At 40.9% G+C, this 18,995-nt stretch overlaps 1 protein-coding gene and 1 long non-coding RNA gene across 3 annotated transcripts in view; one reads left to right on the plus strand and one right to left on the minus strand.

Annotated features, from left to right (window-relative positions):
* Positions 1-18,995, plus strand: part of LOC111272108 (uncharacterized) — a 58,259-nt gene that overhangs the window by 24,993 nt on the left and 14,271 nt on the right. Inside the window, exons 1-12 of one of the 2 annotated variants that reach the window (XM_022853326.2) lie at positions 8,172-8,262; positions 12,260-12,382; positions 12,999-13,146; positions 13,424-13,499; positions 14,069-14,211; positions 14,566-14,745; positions 14,969-15,228; positions 15,404-15,610; positions 16,163-16,525; positions 16,748-17,557; positions 17,838-18,347; positions 18,501-18,968. In XM_022853326.2, coding sequence (XP_022709061.1) covers positions 12,311-12,382; positions 12,999-13,146; positions 13,424-13,499; positions 14,069-14,211; positions 14,566-14,745; positions 14,969-15,228; positions 15,404-15,610; positions 16,163-16,525; positions 16,748-17,557; positions 17,838-18,347; positions 18,501-18,968 — 3,237 coding nt within the window. In that variant the 5' untranslated portion in view covers positions 8,172-8,262; positions 12,260-12,310. Of the gene's footprint in view, positions 1-8,171; positions 8,263-12,259; positions 12,383-12,998; positions 13,147-13,423; positions 13,500-14,068; positions 14,212-14,565; positions 14,746-14,968; positions 15,229-15,403; positions 15,611-16,162; positions 16,526-16,747; positions 17,558-17,837; positions 18,348-18,500; positions 18,969-18,995 lie in introns of those variants that run through there. The other variant, XM_022853327.2, reaches the window with a different exon arrangement.
* Positions 5,717-8,085, minus strand: LOC111272109 (uncharacterized). Its single transcript, XR_002687325.1, has 2 exons — positions 7,897-8,085; positions 5,717-5,958 (listed from the first exon to the last, which is right to left on the minus strand). It is a non-coding gene; the product is annotated as an uncharacterized LOC111272109 (long non-coding RNA).

Here is an 18,995-nt window from a genome sequence, read left to right on the forward strand (position 1 = left end):
ATAATCGTGGTCACTTGTTCTCTGTTAAGCTAAGATGGTTGCCGGTTGCTCCATGGGCAGGTGCACTGTGTTGGGGTGAAAATGAAATAAACAGTGGGCGAAATGCTGCATCGTGAAGCAATTGCCTAGGGCATTCATGCATGCAAAACGTTAGACGCACTCGCGACTCGTGGAGACGCTTTCCCTCGGAAGAGACTTGAGCGAAAAATGAACTGAAGCTGAGGAGAAAACTAGGGACATCCATAATGTGAGAGGCAGGCAACTGACATCCTGACTGAGAGCTTTACGATGTCGCCATGTTGGGCGGTTGAAAGCGCCTATTTCAGGTGTCAAGACTAAAGCATCCATCGACCAAATGCTTGCGTCGTTGGTTGGTCGATTGGGCGGCTCGCGGCCTTATCTTTCGTTGCGTTTTGGCCTATTCGGTCACCCTTGCGAACGGCACAAGAAGGTCGTCTAATAAAAATGGTCATGATTCTGAGCAGATAGATACACAATAACGAATAGGAAGAAAACTTGTTCCATGGTCTGCGCGGCAGAACATCGCGACGACAACAGAAACAGATCAGTTGTTGTTTACTTACTGCAACTTCCATGAGGTATCCCGCCAAACATAATGGAACGCATTTGTTGTTCGAGCCTATATCTGGTGTGCAGGTGAGCTTCGTCCGCATATACCGCCGCTATGTGTAAACATTCAGTACTACAATATATATATATATATATAATAAATACGAAGCGAGCATATACGCAGCGAATCGAGCGGCAGCCTAAAGTCGCATAACATAGAATCCGCGTTGATCATACACTTTGATATGACGCACGGTTGTAGCAGTGAAATATCTATATATATATAGACTTGTTGACAGAATATGCACGTCTGTGTTTTTGAGATATTAATCAAATTAAGTCATATATATAAAAAATTGATTTCAGACAAAATAATTTGCTAGTCACTGACATTTTCCTCGGTTATCCTAGGGTAGTCGTCGTCAAAAAATCACTGTTTTTTGGCATTGTTGTGCTTGGAGTCAAGACCGCGTTCGATAACAAGCCCACTCTTCTAAATACTAATTAATATTGTTCCGCATGTCTACCATGAATGAACCATTTGGCATATAGTTCTGGAGATCTGATACGAAGCAGCAAATTGGGAATTGCTAAATATGTGCACGTCAATGAAACACATTTATCTGGAACTAATAGATATACCAGCGGAACTAAAGTAGTATCCGCTGTTTTTGTTATCAACTCGAGACGCTAAATTCTGATCCAAAATATAATAGGTAATAAAATCTGGGCTAAATGACTGAACCCATTCATCTAGATATAGCGAGAAGTCAATTGTAGCAGATTAGTTGCCAGTCGTATTAGGATTCTGCGTACAGAAATAATAATATTATAAAGTAATAACTTTTAAAAATCGTAATAGACGAGGAAACACGGGACATGGTACACGACACTACGTCACAAAAAAAGTAGCCCATAATTTACATATAACAATGATAGTCTTAATAAACTGGATGCACTATCCGACCCAGCTACCGAAGCAGATCTGAAACGAAGCTACTGTGGCCGCCATCGTTGGCTTTGGTATTGGCACTGCTAGCGTCGGAGCAAACCAGTCTGATAGACGGATGGTATGATCGCGGACAGAACCGTTTCCGAGCGGATGACGAATGGCTCCCAGTCGTTTACAGTGATCGCAGTTGCTTTTGATGGAACGGTGTGTCGAAGTCGAGAGCCAGAAAGGAACGGTGCGCCAGTCGTCACGCTTCATTCAAAAAGTGGCCATTTTTTTTCTCTCGTTTTCGTCGTACTGCAGTGGTCGACGCCATTACGTGTGCCGCTGCCGGCGTGCCGCTTTAGTACTCGAGGTCATTGACATTAGCACTCGGCCGGCTGCATCGCGAACTCGAGCTAGCTGATCGCAGATTGAGTCAGCAAATGGAACGGGATTGTTGTAGCTTCGACGAAAGCAGGTGAAATAACTAAGGGAAACGTAATTCATGGAAGTAGAATTGAAGGAGTCCAATACGATAGGGAAAAGGAGCAGCACTGGCAAGTTGCTGAACACAATGTTGCCTTTCCGAACCAATAGGCCACTGCCAGCTAAATAAAGAAGCTGTCGGCCGTTGGCAATGAAATATCGTGCGAAGATCAGGAACAAATCAAGCGAGCCGTAGACCCGCTTGAGTGGACGTTCGTAGCCCACCACCGTATCGTTACGATGTTTATTTACGGTACCTAATGTCCACTAGCGGCAAAGGTCCGACAAATATATACATCGACTCTGACATAAAAATGTATATGTATGTACTTATGAATGTATATGTATGGCAGTTTATTTGCTACTTTTGTCAACGTCCGTCCCTCCATTTATAGCAAATATTACAGATTATCGCCTGCTGCTGCAGCCACCTCTTTTGTCACCACGATTCTTTAAAATGGCGAAAAGTAACACCAACAAAAAACAGCAAATAACTATAAAAAAAAATGCAAACAACTGAATCCTTTTTATGCTCCTCTTCATAGTCATACAAGCATAATTGGCTATGACAAATACTCAAAGGTAAATTTGGTTGAGGCAAATATTTACCAGAATTTTATTTGTACGATTTCAAATGCCAAAAGCTAAAGACTTTTTTTGCGAACGCAACAGGAAAAAAGATACAATATTTCGATTGCAAGACCAACAGGACCAGTTCCAAGGTGTTATGTACCTATGACGGATCCTGCAACTTGCCTCGTCTGAATACAAGGACAAATGAGCGAAGATTAATCGCATCAGCAAAGGTGTCACTTTGTTATTTATGCGTTTCTACCAAGACACATGACAGAGACAAATTCTACGTCCTGTATTGCCTTTGTGCGTCCTATCAGACGGCTGGCCCAACGCGAATGTCCGTTCCGCACAATGTGTTCCTAAAATTAGCAGGCCAATATGTCAGCCACTAAGCTGTCGTTACCTACATGTAAAATGCACGGATGCATCTCGAAAGAGGAAAGTTTACTTACTAATTGTTGTTGCTTCGTAACTTTTAAGATCATCAGAGCCATACAAAATAATCTAAACAAATTTGCTGTGTTGAATAATTCGGTCAGAGTTATATTACTTAATCAGAATAAGTGGGAATCAACTTATTATCTACAGTTTGCGCACCAACACGACACGATATAATATTATTATCGTAACGTCTTACTTTAAAATATGCATTCGACAATCAGAAACAATCAATAAAAGAACGGGAAAGTCCGCGTACCTAGCAAATATGAGTTTTCATAGGGTTATGCATTGTAAGCTTTGCGCATTTTATCTTTAGGTTTATAGATCGATTTATCCCAGGCCGTATCTGTTCATTCCAGCAGAACAGATCGAAAGACCGATCTTGAAGGGCTGTTTACGTACGGGCAGAAAAAACATTATACAAAGAAACACGTTGGTATTTTCGACTCTGTAACCGGTCTAAACTAATCTCGATAGATCGTCATGAGCCTTTCAATTCAACAGCGCCATTATTTTTTTTACAAAAGACGCAAGTTTCTCTGTAATCCCGTGAGGTCTGTGTATCAAATAAGAATCTTCATACCTTTCATCATACTTCGTACACCAGTATGCCCGCTCCCTCACAATGGGAGGTGTCCACCAGCAAATTCGAGAAATTTCCTATTGAGAGTTATATTTAAAAGAAAAGACGAGCCGCATCACCCATCTCTATGGAAGGCAATTCTGAGAAGAAGTTACCACTACTACAAGCTTCTGGCGTATCTTATCAAACGCCGGCTGATGCGGTTCTTGGAAGGCTGTCTCTGTATCTCAGCTGAATAGCGCAATTCTGCTCAGGACAATCCATCCTGACGCCGTTCGACATGTTGCTTTAGAAGGTATGCCGTATTAGTCACAGAACAGAGCTTTTTGTTGTATTCGCGGGATGCAGGTCAGCGTTTGGTATGACTCTAAAAAAGCATTTTAACAAAGGTTGCCAGATTCGGTGTACACTTTGTCAGGCCTATGCACCAAGAGAATTCGCTTGGTACAGATAATGGAATAATTCGGTTAAAATCGTCCGGCAACTAACTGGCGTGCCACAGGATGATTATATTATGGCCATTGCTGTTCTCGCTGCTGCAGAACGATTTACCATTTCTAGTTCAGAACCCGGCGTGTCAGGTAATAGCGCTGTTTTATGTTGATGACCATGTGATTTTTGGAAGCAGATTAAGCAAGCTCTAACTGGGCTGATACTGCACGCGGAAGAGAGTGAATTGTGTATCAACGTCGACTGGACAGATGCCGTCCGCTCGAAAACCGCTTTGCTACATCCGATACACTGCACCTAGACCTCAAAATGTGTGAACGCCTTCAACAACTGAACCTCAACAGGGTGCTTTACAGACGATGTACCGAAAATGAATGATGCAAATTGGACTGACTGTGCTTAAAATAAAAATGGTGCGGGTTGCTTCATACGGAATCTGGATGCTCCTCTCGCCAATACAATCTAAAGAATTTTACTGAATTAAGCTTGGGTTCTTACGCGGGCCATTAGACTATATCGCCCATCGTTCGATAAATACGTGTATCTTCTAAACGACACACTGCTATTTATAGTGAATCTAAAATGCAGGTTCAAACTCCTTGCTACTTCTGCCCACCTGGAGTTCATTAGCACATGGGAGAGAAAAAAGGCAAAGAAAGATTCCGACTATTGCAAAGTGGGAACGGTAATTAAGGAAACTTGGTTACACAGTAACACGTTTTACGGTATATAGGTTTTATCACAGATTCTCTGAATTTTTACTTGCCGGCTGCTATGTATATGTATGCAAGATATGGTGCAATACGCCCCATTGATCACGTAACATCATGTGCCGCGGTATTTTCGCTGGGCAGTTTCTCTCATTGAGCACACCAATCATATAAGCTTTTTAAATGTTTAGGTTATATATAAAAATATAAAAATATAAAAATTTACTCTAAATTCTAGATTCTGAAATTTCGAATTTCGAGTCCATACGTTTACATACGTTAAACGTACTATCATAAACACAAACGATCTGGAAATATGTCATTTAAACTATATTAACTCCCTCAGCCGACCACTTATTCAATAGCTAGCCTTAATCTAGCTTATTCTAGGTAAAAACAAATATGGCAGCTAATTTTACGAGAGCTTCCAGAGCTATTCTGATCCATGTCTTTTTACGTGTACCAGTAATAGATTTATATAGCTTATGTAGGAATCTGGGCGAAGAAAACTTATGCCGGTTTTCACCAAGTATTTTTTGGCAAAAATGAACCACGATACCACAAGTACAATTTTGATCTTGTAATTTTCTGTCTTTCAGACACGTTTGTTAATTTTTTTTATGATCACGGTTGATTCACAATACGAAACACTTTTCAGTATTTTTTCTTGCCTAATTCTTTAATTTCCGGATGGCAGAATAGTCACAGTCGGACAGCTATTTAGCCCATAGCACACTTTTGACGGAGAGAAATCATACCTATAAACGTAGCGTCAAGTAGACTACTAAGTGAGCGGATAATGACAGTAATAGTTTTTTTTTTGGTAAGGAAGAAGTGCTTACGATGGCAAGCGTTATATACCAACAATTATAGACATGAACCTGTTGGTCGGACTGAAGCTTCAAGGATCTAAATTAACACTAAAGCCTTGTCTGACTTCGTGTGGAGGCAGACGGAAGCTCAGGATAAGGGTGGGGAATCGGGATTTTTGAACTTTTTATTGAAGTGACTGACATTCTGCATGAACGGTGCTAGCGCCGTCGGTGAAGTAAGGCCGTCGAAGGGAGGGCTTCCCCTCCAGCGATGCAAAGCGCGCCACCGTGCTGCTTTCATTAACAGAGTAACTGCTGCTTGATACGTTTCGTTCCTCTTCAGAGGCCGGACTCATGTTGGAATATGGAAAAAATAAATTAGGCGTCACTGAACGACTGTAAAAGCAAGCGGAAGATAGGTACGGGTTTTTTAAAATACAAGCAACGAACTGTTTTAGAAAATTCATCATAATTACCGCTCTATCTCAGTGTCTGTAGTAAAACTTGTAAACGCTGTAACTGATGCGTCTAGAGTGGATCATTCCATAATCAATAGCCTTAAGAAGCCTATGTTAAATTTCAATGTGATTACCACAAAAGTTGAAAAAAGCAAAAGTTCAATTCGAATATGCAACAGTTCAGTGAATCACAGTTAGTTATATATGGATTGGCTGCGTCATGCATGCATGGTGGTCACTCGCAAAACAAGATCCTACATAGACTGCGCGCAACGAAGACCTTTGAAAACTCCTTGTCCTTTTAGCATTTGCACTTGAACATGAAATAGATAAGATGCCATTACTTAGTAAAATAAAGCGACGAAAATTATTTCATTGATAATATATGCTCCTCTGACCGACTGAGCTATACAGTGATTTTTCTTAAGAAGGTTCGCCTTTTCCATATCGGCATATATTAGAACAAATAGCAACTTTAAAATTTACATATTGTGTTCAGCTTTGTCCCTTGAAGACCTATACCTATATAGAGGGCCGATCAGTGCAGGCCCAGTAACCATTACACGACCCTGGTTTTATCAATAGCAGGGTACAGATAGTAATTCTTGCCGATCTAAACTTACAAAATTTCTTTCATTAAGTATCGAACGAAATAGAAGGCGTCCATTGAAACTGTCTGTAGCACAAGCTTGACTAGTCCAAGCGATAGGTTCGATGCGAAGTTTTCCGTGATCTCGTGCGACTACGTCGGCTAACCACGTAGCGGTGTGGACCCTCTTAAATCACCGATTAGGTCATGAACTTCATTACTAAGCGCAGCTACTTTTCTGTCACACACTTCAGTCGAATACGTACTGTCGATAGCTAGCTTGGCTGTCTTCGTAGTCGTTCCCGATTTTCGCGGGTAAAAGAACACTCTACTGGGGATTCGACTAACCTATCGCCTACGGAATACGCCGCCTTAAGCCAGACGTTTTTCACGTGAGCATATTTGAAATTGGCTTATGTTATGATCACTGGAAGAGCCAAAAGCAGCGATTTTCATGTTTAATAACCCCCCTACAACAAGCACCTAGTTAGAAATGAGATGTAATAATAACAGATAATAAGTATCTAATAAACCTACTACCGAATCGCAAAAAGGTCAGTGGTTTTGCCGTTTGTTTCGTCTAAAACTAGAACTAGTTTCATTTTCATTTCAGTCTTACTAAAGCTCAGAGCTATTTTAGGTGACGCTAACTGTTGATACCTAAGAACCTTTGGCTTTTTTTTTTTGCTAGCAGCATATCGAATCGTGCCTTTGCTTGGCCTCCGAATACACCACTACGACTAACAGGTTTGGCGTCCACAAGTGCAATGCATTGCCGGTCTATGCGCAAATGCAAGACCTTTATCTAGATTATGTAGACATCGCTCACTGTTCCATTGTTGAATCGATTTGAACACGCTTCGTCTAGTGCTGCCTAGCACAGGGAAATTGTAGCGTCCTCAATCTAGAGCCTCTTCTACCGATGCTATTACGTGATGATCATATGAGACGTATACTTGTTGCATTGCAGGGAATCCACTACAGTTGAAACGGAAGCTCTATTTATGCGTGGATATAAAGATTTTTTACAGCCATTGGCGTGATAAACACCCCAGCAGTAGTCTAAAAGTTTGCTAGCAGAGATAGCGTTTATCGTTCCAATTGAGGTATGTTTCCCTTGCTTACGGTACCTCCAAGTTTTCTGGCTGAACACATGGAATAGCTTGTGGTAGTTCAGCGTCAGCCATTCAGGTCATTAGTATTCCCACAACTACTATTAGCTCACTATCGTTTGCTGAATTCAGAGGGGAGTTTGACCTAGGAAAATTTTAAGTCAATCCTACTTACAGCTGAACCACTGGACTTCGGTTGGGGCTGAGTTTCATCCATGTTTGAATATTTCCTCGACTGAGAACGAATCAATTTTCCAGCTTACTATTACTGACATGTGTTCATAAGCGCTACACCTAAAAGATGGACAATGTTTCTAAAGAGCTCATTCGTACGAACCACGAAACGTCGGGTGCACGTTTCGCGCACGCACTCATTCCGCAAGACATGCTGGAGATTCTCTATAGCAGCTGATTCAGGTGGTTGAGATTACGACAGTGTTTGATGCCCAACGTCTGAGACCTTTAGATCAAGTAGATTTGTGTCGGGTCAACGATTCGATCTGCTGGTGGAGTGGGGTGCTGTCATTGTTATAACCTCTAGGTGAGTAACAGTGATATTGTGATGTTAGACCGATGATTCGAGATAGCATCAGGCTATAGCAGCATGACCGATCGGTGTCTTATCGTTACGAAATGGAAAGTTCATTGGGAATAGCAATTTTGTAATTTTAAGATGAAACAAAACATGTTTTTTGCCAGTGCTATCTTGTACGCTACTGACGTCAGTGAGAATGGTTCAAAAGCCAAGTCGAATAACAGTGAAGAAATTAGTAAAAATAGTAGCAAAAATTGATAGATCTATAAAGGGTGCATTTTGTCGTTCACTGGACAATTTGGTTGATTTCTTTTATAAGGGGGTGATCTTCTGTGGTACGTAGTCTCGTGCACGCTCAAACAGGTATCATGCAAAAAAAACCAGCAATATAGTAGCATGAAGTAAAATCCCCGGTCGCATGCATATGCACGAGAGAACCTTTGCTAGGATCAATCGAGAGGTTAGGAGAAGCTTCGCAAGGTTTGTCAGGGCAATTCCTAGCTCGCACAGTGCTTATCATGTCATCGGATAAAGTTCTACATTTAAGAACACTGCATGTGGTACAATCTCATAGACAGGGCAAATACAAAAGGCATTTAATTCACTTGAATTGCGACCGAAAAAGTGTCAAAATCCATGACTAACACGTGAAGCAACAAACACAATCTTTCTTATCAATTAACAATGCATATTCAAAAACAAGGATAAGAACCCGAAACAGGATATGGCCTCTTGACAACGGCACTTTCTTAAAGAAATATTTTTGTGATTTTTTTTCCATTATAAAAAAGTGATCGGTGCTCATTTGAGATGAAACAATATGAAATATTACTGCCAATAACTGTTTGCATTTGTCATATAGAACGGCACGGCACCCGAGCTCTGTAGAAGGACGCCATATTCCTGATGGGTTTAAGTCTGCGCACATATATTCCTAAATAGAACTACCACTCAACGGCCACCATCTATTTCCCTCGTCGCTAATGATAAGAACACAGTATTTTTTTTTTCGAAAAAAATACTTCGCAGAAGCAATGTAGACTTTTCTATATTTGCCTGAGAGGTAGTTTGAGCAACAGGCAGATTCTGCAATTTATTTATAACCACTATTACGACCTTGTAAGGTTCGCTTAGCTGATTAAAGATGGCACAGGTATTAACGGTCACATTCGCAAAGACATTAGCAATGTTTACGTGGAAAGATGGCTATATATAGTTGCACCTTGATATCTATGTCGACGGATCTAAAAACCCTTGTCTTGATCCGATGTTCGAGTGCTTACTGAATATAGATGTTGCACTTTTTCTCCCATGCATTTATTTAATGCTTTCCAGCGTAATCAACGTTCGTATTTATGATTTGAAGGTCTGGGAAACCAAATATTATCACGTATATCCTACAGGCGCGACAGTCTACGATTCAGCTCGACGGGATGTAACGCTCTAGGCTCTTTACAAAACTGACAAGCGTCATTCTACTCAAACTGAAAAAAAAATAAATGATAACCATGCCTTTGTTTGGTCCCGCGAACTTTTCTGCACTCTCATTAATGCTGCTATGTGAGCATTCGCTTGTTTCACGGGGTCTATCGTCGCTGGTTGGCCGCTGCTGGAGCGTTCGTAAGTTGAAGCTAGAAAGTTCCTGTCACAGATACGAGCCATGCAACGACAGTATTCGAAGGTTTTTTTTAAGGGTGGAATCAATTCCCGTTTCGCAATGCTATAGAAAATCGTTATGCCAACTTTAAGCCAGTATTACTAGACAACATTGATAGCTAGAGTGATAACAATGGTCTTTGGCGACCACATAAATCGCGTTTAGAGGATTCTCTGAACAAGTAAGAAGCGTTAAGCAATGCTGCAGAAGCTGAACCACGCGACCGAGTCGTTACCAAATGCCTTCGCCAAGCGGTCGTTAACAAAAGTGTTGTTGTTGCACTCAAGTTGAAGACGCTACTGAAGTGCAGTTCGTGCGTTCACTGACGAGCCAGTCTTCTTCATGCTGGCCTGTTAGCTGTTTCTTGCTTGGCTGAGGGGCCGGAAACTTCCCGTGTATCCGGCTTTTTGTCGTTGTTTCTGAACGCACAGGCGCTCCGAGGAGGGGCCATTGTCTCCGTCCAAGGCCACGGAATGATACCTATGCTGCGCCGCGATTCGCCACACGCGGGTTCATTAGCTCGATGCACACTAACGTGCCGTGTCGGCTGTGCGAGCAGCGTAATGGCTTGTGGTACAGGATAAAATCAAGTAGCACTAGAGGCAATGAGGATAACATCTGTGCCTTTCACGTGATTTCTGCTTCTTAAACGTTTTACCATTTCTACATCATGAATAAACATAAAATGATAGCGCTAATGACTGCTACTAGAACGGTCTGCTTCAGCGAAAAAAGAGCGGGAAACTTTTGCTCGATTACACGAGGCGGCCATATAGGAAGGCGGTCATATCAAATTTTCGTTTATACAACCCACTAGTTTCGCGGGAAGTCTTAAAGACGTACAACATGTAACCTCCGTGACGTATTCTAATACTGCGTATGACTGCGTCCCACTGCTGTGTTATTTGCAAGGTCTGACCGGAGCGGATCCGCATATTCTTTGCATCAATGTTTATTTCACCATTTTGGCTTCTCACTGGCCATCTAAAATAATCTCCAAACAGTTAGGGTAATGATGATACCCTAACTAGTGCACCTAGACCGGCAAGAGTCTCGGCTCTTAACAGAAGCAAATATGTACAGTATGAATCACTCGTTTCCGAAACAAATGTGACAGCATCCTATTTGAAGCTAGAATGACATTTTCTGCTCGTGTTAACATTCAGCATTATTTGGCACCACAGCTAATTCTACATGTAGGTTACCGTTACCGTAATACTAACTATATGAATGTCAGAGAAAATACTCAGAAGATCGGTATTCTTTGGTGACAACGAAATCTTCCAAGGCATTTCATGTTACTTGAAAGCTGAAATGCCTACTTAGTCTGAGTGTCGCGTGGCTTGTCGAATTTTACGGTCGTAGAAAAGTACATGTATCTATTGTCCATAAATAAACTAAGATTGAAAAGTAAATATGTTTCTCACCGTTGCGATTCCTTTATGTAGCCGCGCGCATTGCTTACATAAGCGATAGGTCCACAAAGGAAAACCTAGTAAAGTACGTGCTGTAGCTAAAATCCACTTCGACACCTTAAACACAGTATTAAGTGATCCCAATTGAATATTCCCAGTTTCTTTTCCGGGAATCAACCTCTGCGTCAAAAAGCAAACATTTCGTTATATTTTTAGACGTATCGGCTTTAGCCTGCGAATGGCGGGCCAAAACAAGTGGACAGTGTTAATTCAATCTACTCACGCGAATCGAAAGCAGTAATATTGATAACGATAACATTTTTGACACTGTCAACGGAGCTGTTGCCTTTTAGCTTAGGCCTATTCATTAATATTTATACGAGAAAGATTATACTATTTTTTTCCTGTTTTTGCACAGAAGAGCTTATAGCTTTGTGCCGAAGAGCAGAAGCTTCTCAACGATACACTTTGTATAGATAATTTCGGCACGCTGTAGGAGTCAAAATTGCTTTTCGCTACGCATAATTTACTTTTTAGTTCTATTTGATACCTAAATTTTTAATAAATTAAGTTAGAAATCTTGTAGATTTCATTCGGATACCTGGTATTCATTTCGTCTCGTTAGTAGGACCCGTGTTTGGAAACAGGAAACGTGCGTGTCCTGTACGCAGTTAATCTGAAGGCACCTATGAGAATAGCCTTCGAGCGTCTGTGGCATATACAACAGATAATCGCGTTACCTGCAAGCGCTGTTTTGTGCAAAATCTAGAGATAAATGGCGTAAAATTACGTCACTGGAATTCTACGAGTGCTTGTAAAACTAACAGACAATTACCTGATAATAACTAAACCGTGTTTTTAGACGGGTCACTATAACGTAGGCCGACTAGTGCTTCGAACGTGTGATTACGCGTATTATTTGTTTTTATAGGCACAGTAATGCAAAATCGGTGACGAAACATTCAAATCCTGATTGCTCAGGATGACATCGGGCTCAGGAGAACAGCTCCGGCTGGTCATTTGGAAAAATCTGTTGTTACGTAGACGGAGACCGGTAAGTACCTTTGAAAGGGGCCTCTTTACAATGCATTCGTAAACAGTACGATATATACCTCTCGAACCCTAGTGTCATAGACTAGTGTAAGAAGTAAAGTACATAAAGCAGGTTCGTCATAAGAAGCATGTTGTTTTACATTACGTGTCTATTAGATCCAAGTAGGTTTTGCGATGTAAAAAACTAAATTTTTCTTCCAAAGTTCTTTAACAAATGCCCGCGCAGTCCCTTACACAGTAGTTAAACATTGTTCTTACATGGATTAGGCAACGCGTTTAAAACCTTGGGTTTATGAAACCCAAAGGTTTATGAAATACTATTGAATCTATATATATATATATATATATATATATATATATATATATACATGTACTGCAAAATAGATGTGATTAGACAGAACAAACTGTGAGGAGCTATTAGCTTTGGTAATGAATTTTCAAATCGAATTTTTTTATACTTACCTTAGCCGGTACGAGTCTAATACTTTATATATACAAGATTCCCTTTTTTATTTTCAGCACAGTAGTTGGCGAAGGATGGCTTATTGTATACTGAATGATACGAAAAGGCTTGGGATAAGCAATGTAATAAATAAAATGAATTTTTACATTTTCAGATAATTTTGAGCCTAGAGGTGCTATGGCCAATAACTATCTTCGGCCTTTTGGTGGGCCTCCGGATATTGTTGCCCGCGCACCACCAGACTGCGTGTTACTACAATGCCCGTGCCCTTCCCTCGGCCGGGGGTCTACCACTTTTACAAGGTATGGTTATCTGATTTTTCGGCAATATTACGAAGCATTTTCCGCCTAAACAAATTATGCCTGAGCTTGTAAACTTCTTTCGTTCATTACATTCGATACTAATAAAAAGCATAGTATAATGCGTGTTCACCGTGACCGGTTTTCGATTAATTACTTCTGTTATATGTGACGCCCGAGAATAGCTTTCGTTGCTTATATTCCCATTTATACTATTTATAAATTGAGGAGCATCTTCGATTCAAGGAACGCCTCTCAACTAACCCTTAACAAATTCCAGGACTTATATGTAATATCGACAATCAGTGCCTTAACCGGACGCAATATGAGGATATACCGACCTACCCAGGATCCAAGTAAGCTCACTCAAATCCTAACTGACATTATCAAAGAAACAAATAGAATACTGTATCTAGAGGCCTAATAAGTTCGTCTTAACTTGTATTAATTAGGTAGAATTAACGTAAAACTTCATTCGAACTCTTGTACTTGAGCATCAGACCAACCTTTTGGGGAAAAGTGCGTATAAAGTTACTCATATGTTTTTTCTGGATATTCAAAAGGTCCCCTCAGAAAAACAACAGAAGTAATCCACTAATGAAATTGAACCTCTGATTATGTATTCATTAGTGGATTGAGAGAAAGGATAAACGTTTGATAAAACAATGCGAGCTTGATCCACTCAAGGTCGTTTATATGCTCTACCTAGCTGTTCGCGAAATTCGTTAAATATATTAACTAGTACTGTTGGTATGAGTTTATTTATTTTTTGCGATTGCTATCTATAAGCGTTTTGAATTGTAGAACCAAATCTTTTTTCCACCGCCATATAATCCGATTTTAGGTCTTGCAGGCCGGCCTAATAGGCTAAATTAAGAGAAATAGGTGATCCGAATATCAATAAAAAGACATACATTTTTTGCAGGCTGGATTCGTTAGTTGGGACTGTATCTCCACTGTTTAATAACGAGCGGCTGCTCGGTCTAGCCAGAGAGCTTCCAACGTCCGCGCGTCTTCTGGATGCAATCGGCAACTTGCTTTCCCACGACACTGTCAAGCAACTCCTGGGTAAAAAATATTTGATTTTTTTCGGTAACAATAATTTCATAAAGATCCTTATACATTATTTTTTGTTTTTGACCTGACAAACTACGCATTTTGACAAAGATGTACTACATGTAATAGAGTGAGTGATTAGGGCTACAAGATTCTTTCAGTATCAGTAAAATATTTCAGTATATAATCCGGATTAATTCAACTATTTGATTATACTAATAATAATATTATTGTTATTATAATTAGGATTATTATTACATCTAGTGGTAACAAAATAATTTTGGTATAGCTCTAAGATTTATGCAACTTTACCGCCATGACAAGTAAAACCAAGTAAGACGTAATTTGTTGTGCACGTCCTGATAGTTACGGGAATTCCTGTACATAATCTTGCGACGGATTCTGATGAGGTACGCGCTGTGTTTGTCGAGGCCCGAATGCCCCTGGATGTCATTAATAGCCTACTTGCATCTCGACTTAGTCTACCGTCACTTGTGTACGGACTCATCACTAAGCATGCTGCCTGTGACGAGCCACTCATTAAAAGTGAGTACTATGTCATGTCGGACTGATATTAACGTGTATGCCTTTCCGCGCCCAATTGGAAATTTCGTACGTTGAGGTCCTAAAAGGGTAGAGATTTCAGGAGGCGACGTGAAGTGCAAGCCTTAAACAGTTGTTGGAATCTGTGAAGCTCAAATTTCCCTCAAAGGACTAAGCAGCTTACGCGAACAAAATGTTAACCCTATAGAGTTTGATTGTTTTATAGGCATTATCATCTCACCCGATCCTCGTGTTGCAAGAGAGCTCGCCAATCTTTGTCCTTTTAGTGACGACTTCAAGGAAGGTCTGCAGCAGGTATTGAAGGTCGAGGAAGTGATTCGGCTTATATCAGGTACAGCAGAAGCTTTGGACCAACCACAAATGGCTATGCAAGTGGCTGAACTGACTGATCTCGTGAAACTCGCAGCGCGGTTAAACTTTGGATCAGGAAATCACTGGTCGGAAGTTGTTCGTCATTCTGCCGACGTAAGTTGATCCCAAGTACATTAAGGGTATCGCATATGCTTGGAATCATGTAGTCTGTTTACAACTGAGATGTTCTAATTATAACAGTTTTAGTAGAGGTCTAATGCCATTAGCTGATGCTAGGATCTGTATACTTTAGCGAACGTATTCACGACGACTTCTTACCTCATTTTAGGTGCTGGCTCATTTATCAAACAAGGCGAACATGGCGTTTCTTCGTGAAGTTTTTCGAGATTGGGGTCGGACTATATTCCCCCAAATGTTCATGGATATCAACTTAATTGCCGATACATTAGCAAAGAGTTTCTGGACAGAGCCGTCATCAGTGTACAATGACACGGAACTGCAAGCATTTGTGATTTCATTAGATAAAGTCATGAAGGTTTGTTATAAGACTTTTATCTTTCTAATGGCAAGATGTAAACTCGCTTTAGAGAGCCTTGTTATTACACTGAAGTAATTTCTTAATAATATTATTTTTAATTTATTTTCAATGCGCTTAGCTATTACTACTATGTCAACAAATTTTCAGAATTGCCTCTTCGGTATAGCACCAAAGGTAAATGTTTAGCCGAGGTGGGTTTTGCCGGATTCGTCTAGAGTTTCTACGATAGACCTAAAAAATGGCTTTTAATTTTTTAATTTAAAATAACAATTTATCAACGCTGAAATCTGAACCATCTACGACCTTTTATTCACGGCTGCCATCACGACACACTCGAACAGATATGCATTAGCTACCCAGACCATCGCGTTACACGATAGCATATTTGACAGAAATACTGTGTTGTTAGGTCATTCCTAGATGCGCTAATATTGCTGACTCTCTAGACCGAATTATGACCTAACTTAATCATTTAAGAGTTGGCACTATAATACATTTATATTGAACAATAAAGCCTAAATCATTAACCCGACAATTTGGTTTTTTTAGGCTGTTTCTTCATCTAAGGGAGCAGTCAGTAAGGTCTTCACTGTTCTGTCGGGAAACGTAGCTGATATAGCGCATAGCTTGGATTTAGACGCTGACTGGGTCAACATTGTGACTCATTGGATTCACGCAGAGGCTGCAGCGGTATCAAAGTCGCATACGTTTCCATATTTTCTTCGTCTCGTTGAAGCAGCAACATTAACTCTCAGTGATCCGAAGAGACTTGCAGTGCTCCTGGAGCGCCGCCATGGGGCAGTCCTTAATATTGACAGAGATATATGTGACCCCGACGTATTCGGTGACTTTATTTCGCATTCCGGCGAGGCCAGTGAAATGTCAAAGTATGCCTGCGTTTTACTTAAAGAGGTAATTGCATTCAACGCGTTTTTATTAAAAAATATAATCATTACCCCTCTACAATTTTTTACATAATCTATTAAGCTATCGCAGGGCTGCTAATAACCGGTTTGCTAGCAATTTGTCCTTCACATTTTACGCTTACAACTTGAGTCTTTACAACGGTAACCTTAGACCACGCGCATTGCTTGATCGTAAAGGCAAACATCCTAATCGGGCTAAGTCTTGCAGGTTGTTCCTGGTGTAATCGACAAACTGACTGGTGCTGTTCGAGCGCCGTACCAAAAGGCCACCGAAACACAGGCGCAGGACGCTATCGAAGGCGTATCTTTACTTGTTCACGCGCTTTTCAAAGCGGCTCCATTCGATCTCCGTGCAAAGCTGGATAGCGCTATAAGTGCTTTTACCTTTCAAACTTGGCAGGACCGAGACGAATCTGGCAGGATTAATGTGGTGGCAGCCGTTCTACAGTTAATTAATGACTTCCTCAAACAGATACATGTTGACAATCTTGACTACGTCGATCGAGTAATTGGCGCAGCTTCTTCGCTGGTCACCATACTAAACCGACATATCAGTGAGATATCCATCAAAGGCGAGGTATCACTTTCGTCGACGTTCGGGGTGGTCTCTCTCCAGAGAGCCGTCAATCTAATTACTGACAATATAGATGTCATTTTAGAAACAATAGACAACCTTCTAAATCGGGGCGTCAACCCAACAGTTCTGTCTGAGTCTGCACACTTTTGTTCCACTGAAAGACCCCTATCGAGATACCTTCTGGAAGATACAGCTGGCTTCGGTGATTTAGAAAAAAGGTTCTGCGCAGCAGTTCACCAGATTCTTCCAGAAATATCGAGCTCTGGCCCCACCAAGGATATTTTCGCCGTCTTTAGTGGCGTGACACCAAGTAATGTTACCGATAGCCCCGTCTCTTGGAAAGAGCTCGCTGATAATGTTGTCGAACTTAAAACCACACTGTTGGAAAGCGTCAAATTAAACGCGGAAGTCCTATTAAGTGGTCTGAAGCCCGTTAGAAAAGTGAGTATCAGCCTACATTTTCAGGTTTTATGAGGGATCGACTAAGTTGATGAGGTTGGAAGTTCTCCTGCCAGTTCAGCCAAGGTTTTTTAAATGAAAAATAATTGAAATTTATTAATTCAATATCACGTATATCTATGAAATTATATTCAGAGGCGGTAAGTCATTCATCCTAGTTGAGTGTCTATATTAAATGCGTAGATTTTTTGTTAGTAAACAAGAGGATGCCTATACAAAAAAATAATGGTATTCTTTTTATCTGTGCTTATTCTCCTTGCAGTTTGCATCAGGACTACGGGTCCTTTTCGCAGCTCCTGCTACAGAAACGGAACTGTTTCGTCTTAGACTTCGACCATTAGAGTTCCTTTTAAAAGCCGTGACTCCCAAAAGTGCCATAATTCCGTTTGCTTTGCGTCTCACGAGAGAGCTAACCGAACTGAATGCAGATCCCCCTACAGCTTTTCATAACTCTGCTAGTTTAGTACAATGGGCAGAGAAAAATTTACCAATTTTTGCCGCCTCCTTAATCGACACCTTAGATGACTCTGAAAAAGTTAAGGCACTATTTAATACCGGAGCATCAGGTATCTGTGAAATGCCAGTAGCTAAAATTCTTAAATTACCAGACAATCGAGACATGCAGGCCAGAACAATGGAGGCATTCAGTGAACTCTGTGAAATTCTGGGTACATCAACAGCAACTACGGAGGACATCGTCCCCTTTGAAGTTGTGGTACGTCGTCTGCTCGACGAAAGTGCTACATATCTAAGTCTACTTAGCTCGAGACAGGTTAGTACCTTAGCGATTCAGTCTTAACATCACAACTTACTCTCGTCTTCCTGATATTGTTATTATGTGGGTGTATAAGATTTGTACATTAAATTCGACACCCATCGACAGCATAGTTCACCATATTAATTCAGATATGAAATTTCTTTTCAGGCGTATAGTCAACTGTTCAAAGCCGTTACATCGATTAATGCTCTCGCTACTCAAGCGGATGCCTCGAAGGCCTCGTCTATCGATGATCTCATTGCAAAATCGCTCCCTTCCTTAATATCTGCGATCGGTATATCACCAAACACTATGGCTCTCGCCTCATATAATTGCTCCGTCGAACGTGCGCTACGTGTACAAAAAGGGAGCTTTAGAAGTTCCATTTGGACTTTATTGAAGGACTCAGCTAGCATCGCCGGTGACAGCCTGGCGGTTTTCATGCAGCCTTCCAAAATGAAGAAGGTGGTACCGTTAATAAACACATGGATCAGCAAAGGCGGCTTTTGTCAAGGAAACGAGACTTTTAATCGCCTCAGTTCTCTCCTCGGTATATTTCCCTCCAGTTTAGCTAATTTGAAAAATGTGGTTTGCGTCAGCAGTGAGGAAATCGCCGAGGAATTCCTACCCTGTGAGGTAAGGCGCCTCCCGTTGTCATGTTGT

This window comes from Varroa jacobsoni, unplaced genomic scaffold (assembly GCF_002532875.2).
Source record: "Varroa jacobsoni isolate VJ856 unplaced genomic scaffold, vjacob_1.0 contig01617, whole genome shotgun sequence".
Classification (NCBI taxonomy): domain Eukaryota; kingdom Metazoa; phylum Arthropoda; class Arachnida; order Mesostigmata; family Varroidae; genus Varroa; species Varroa jacobsoni.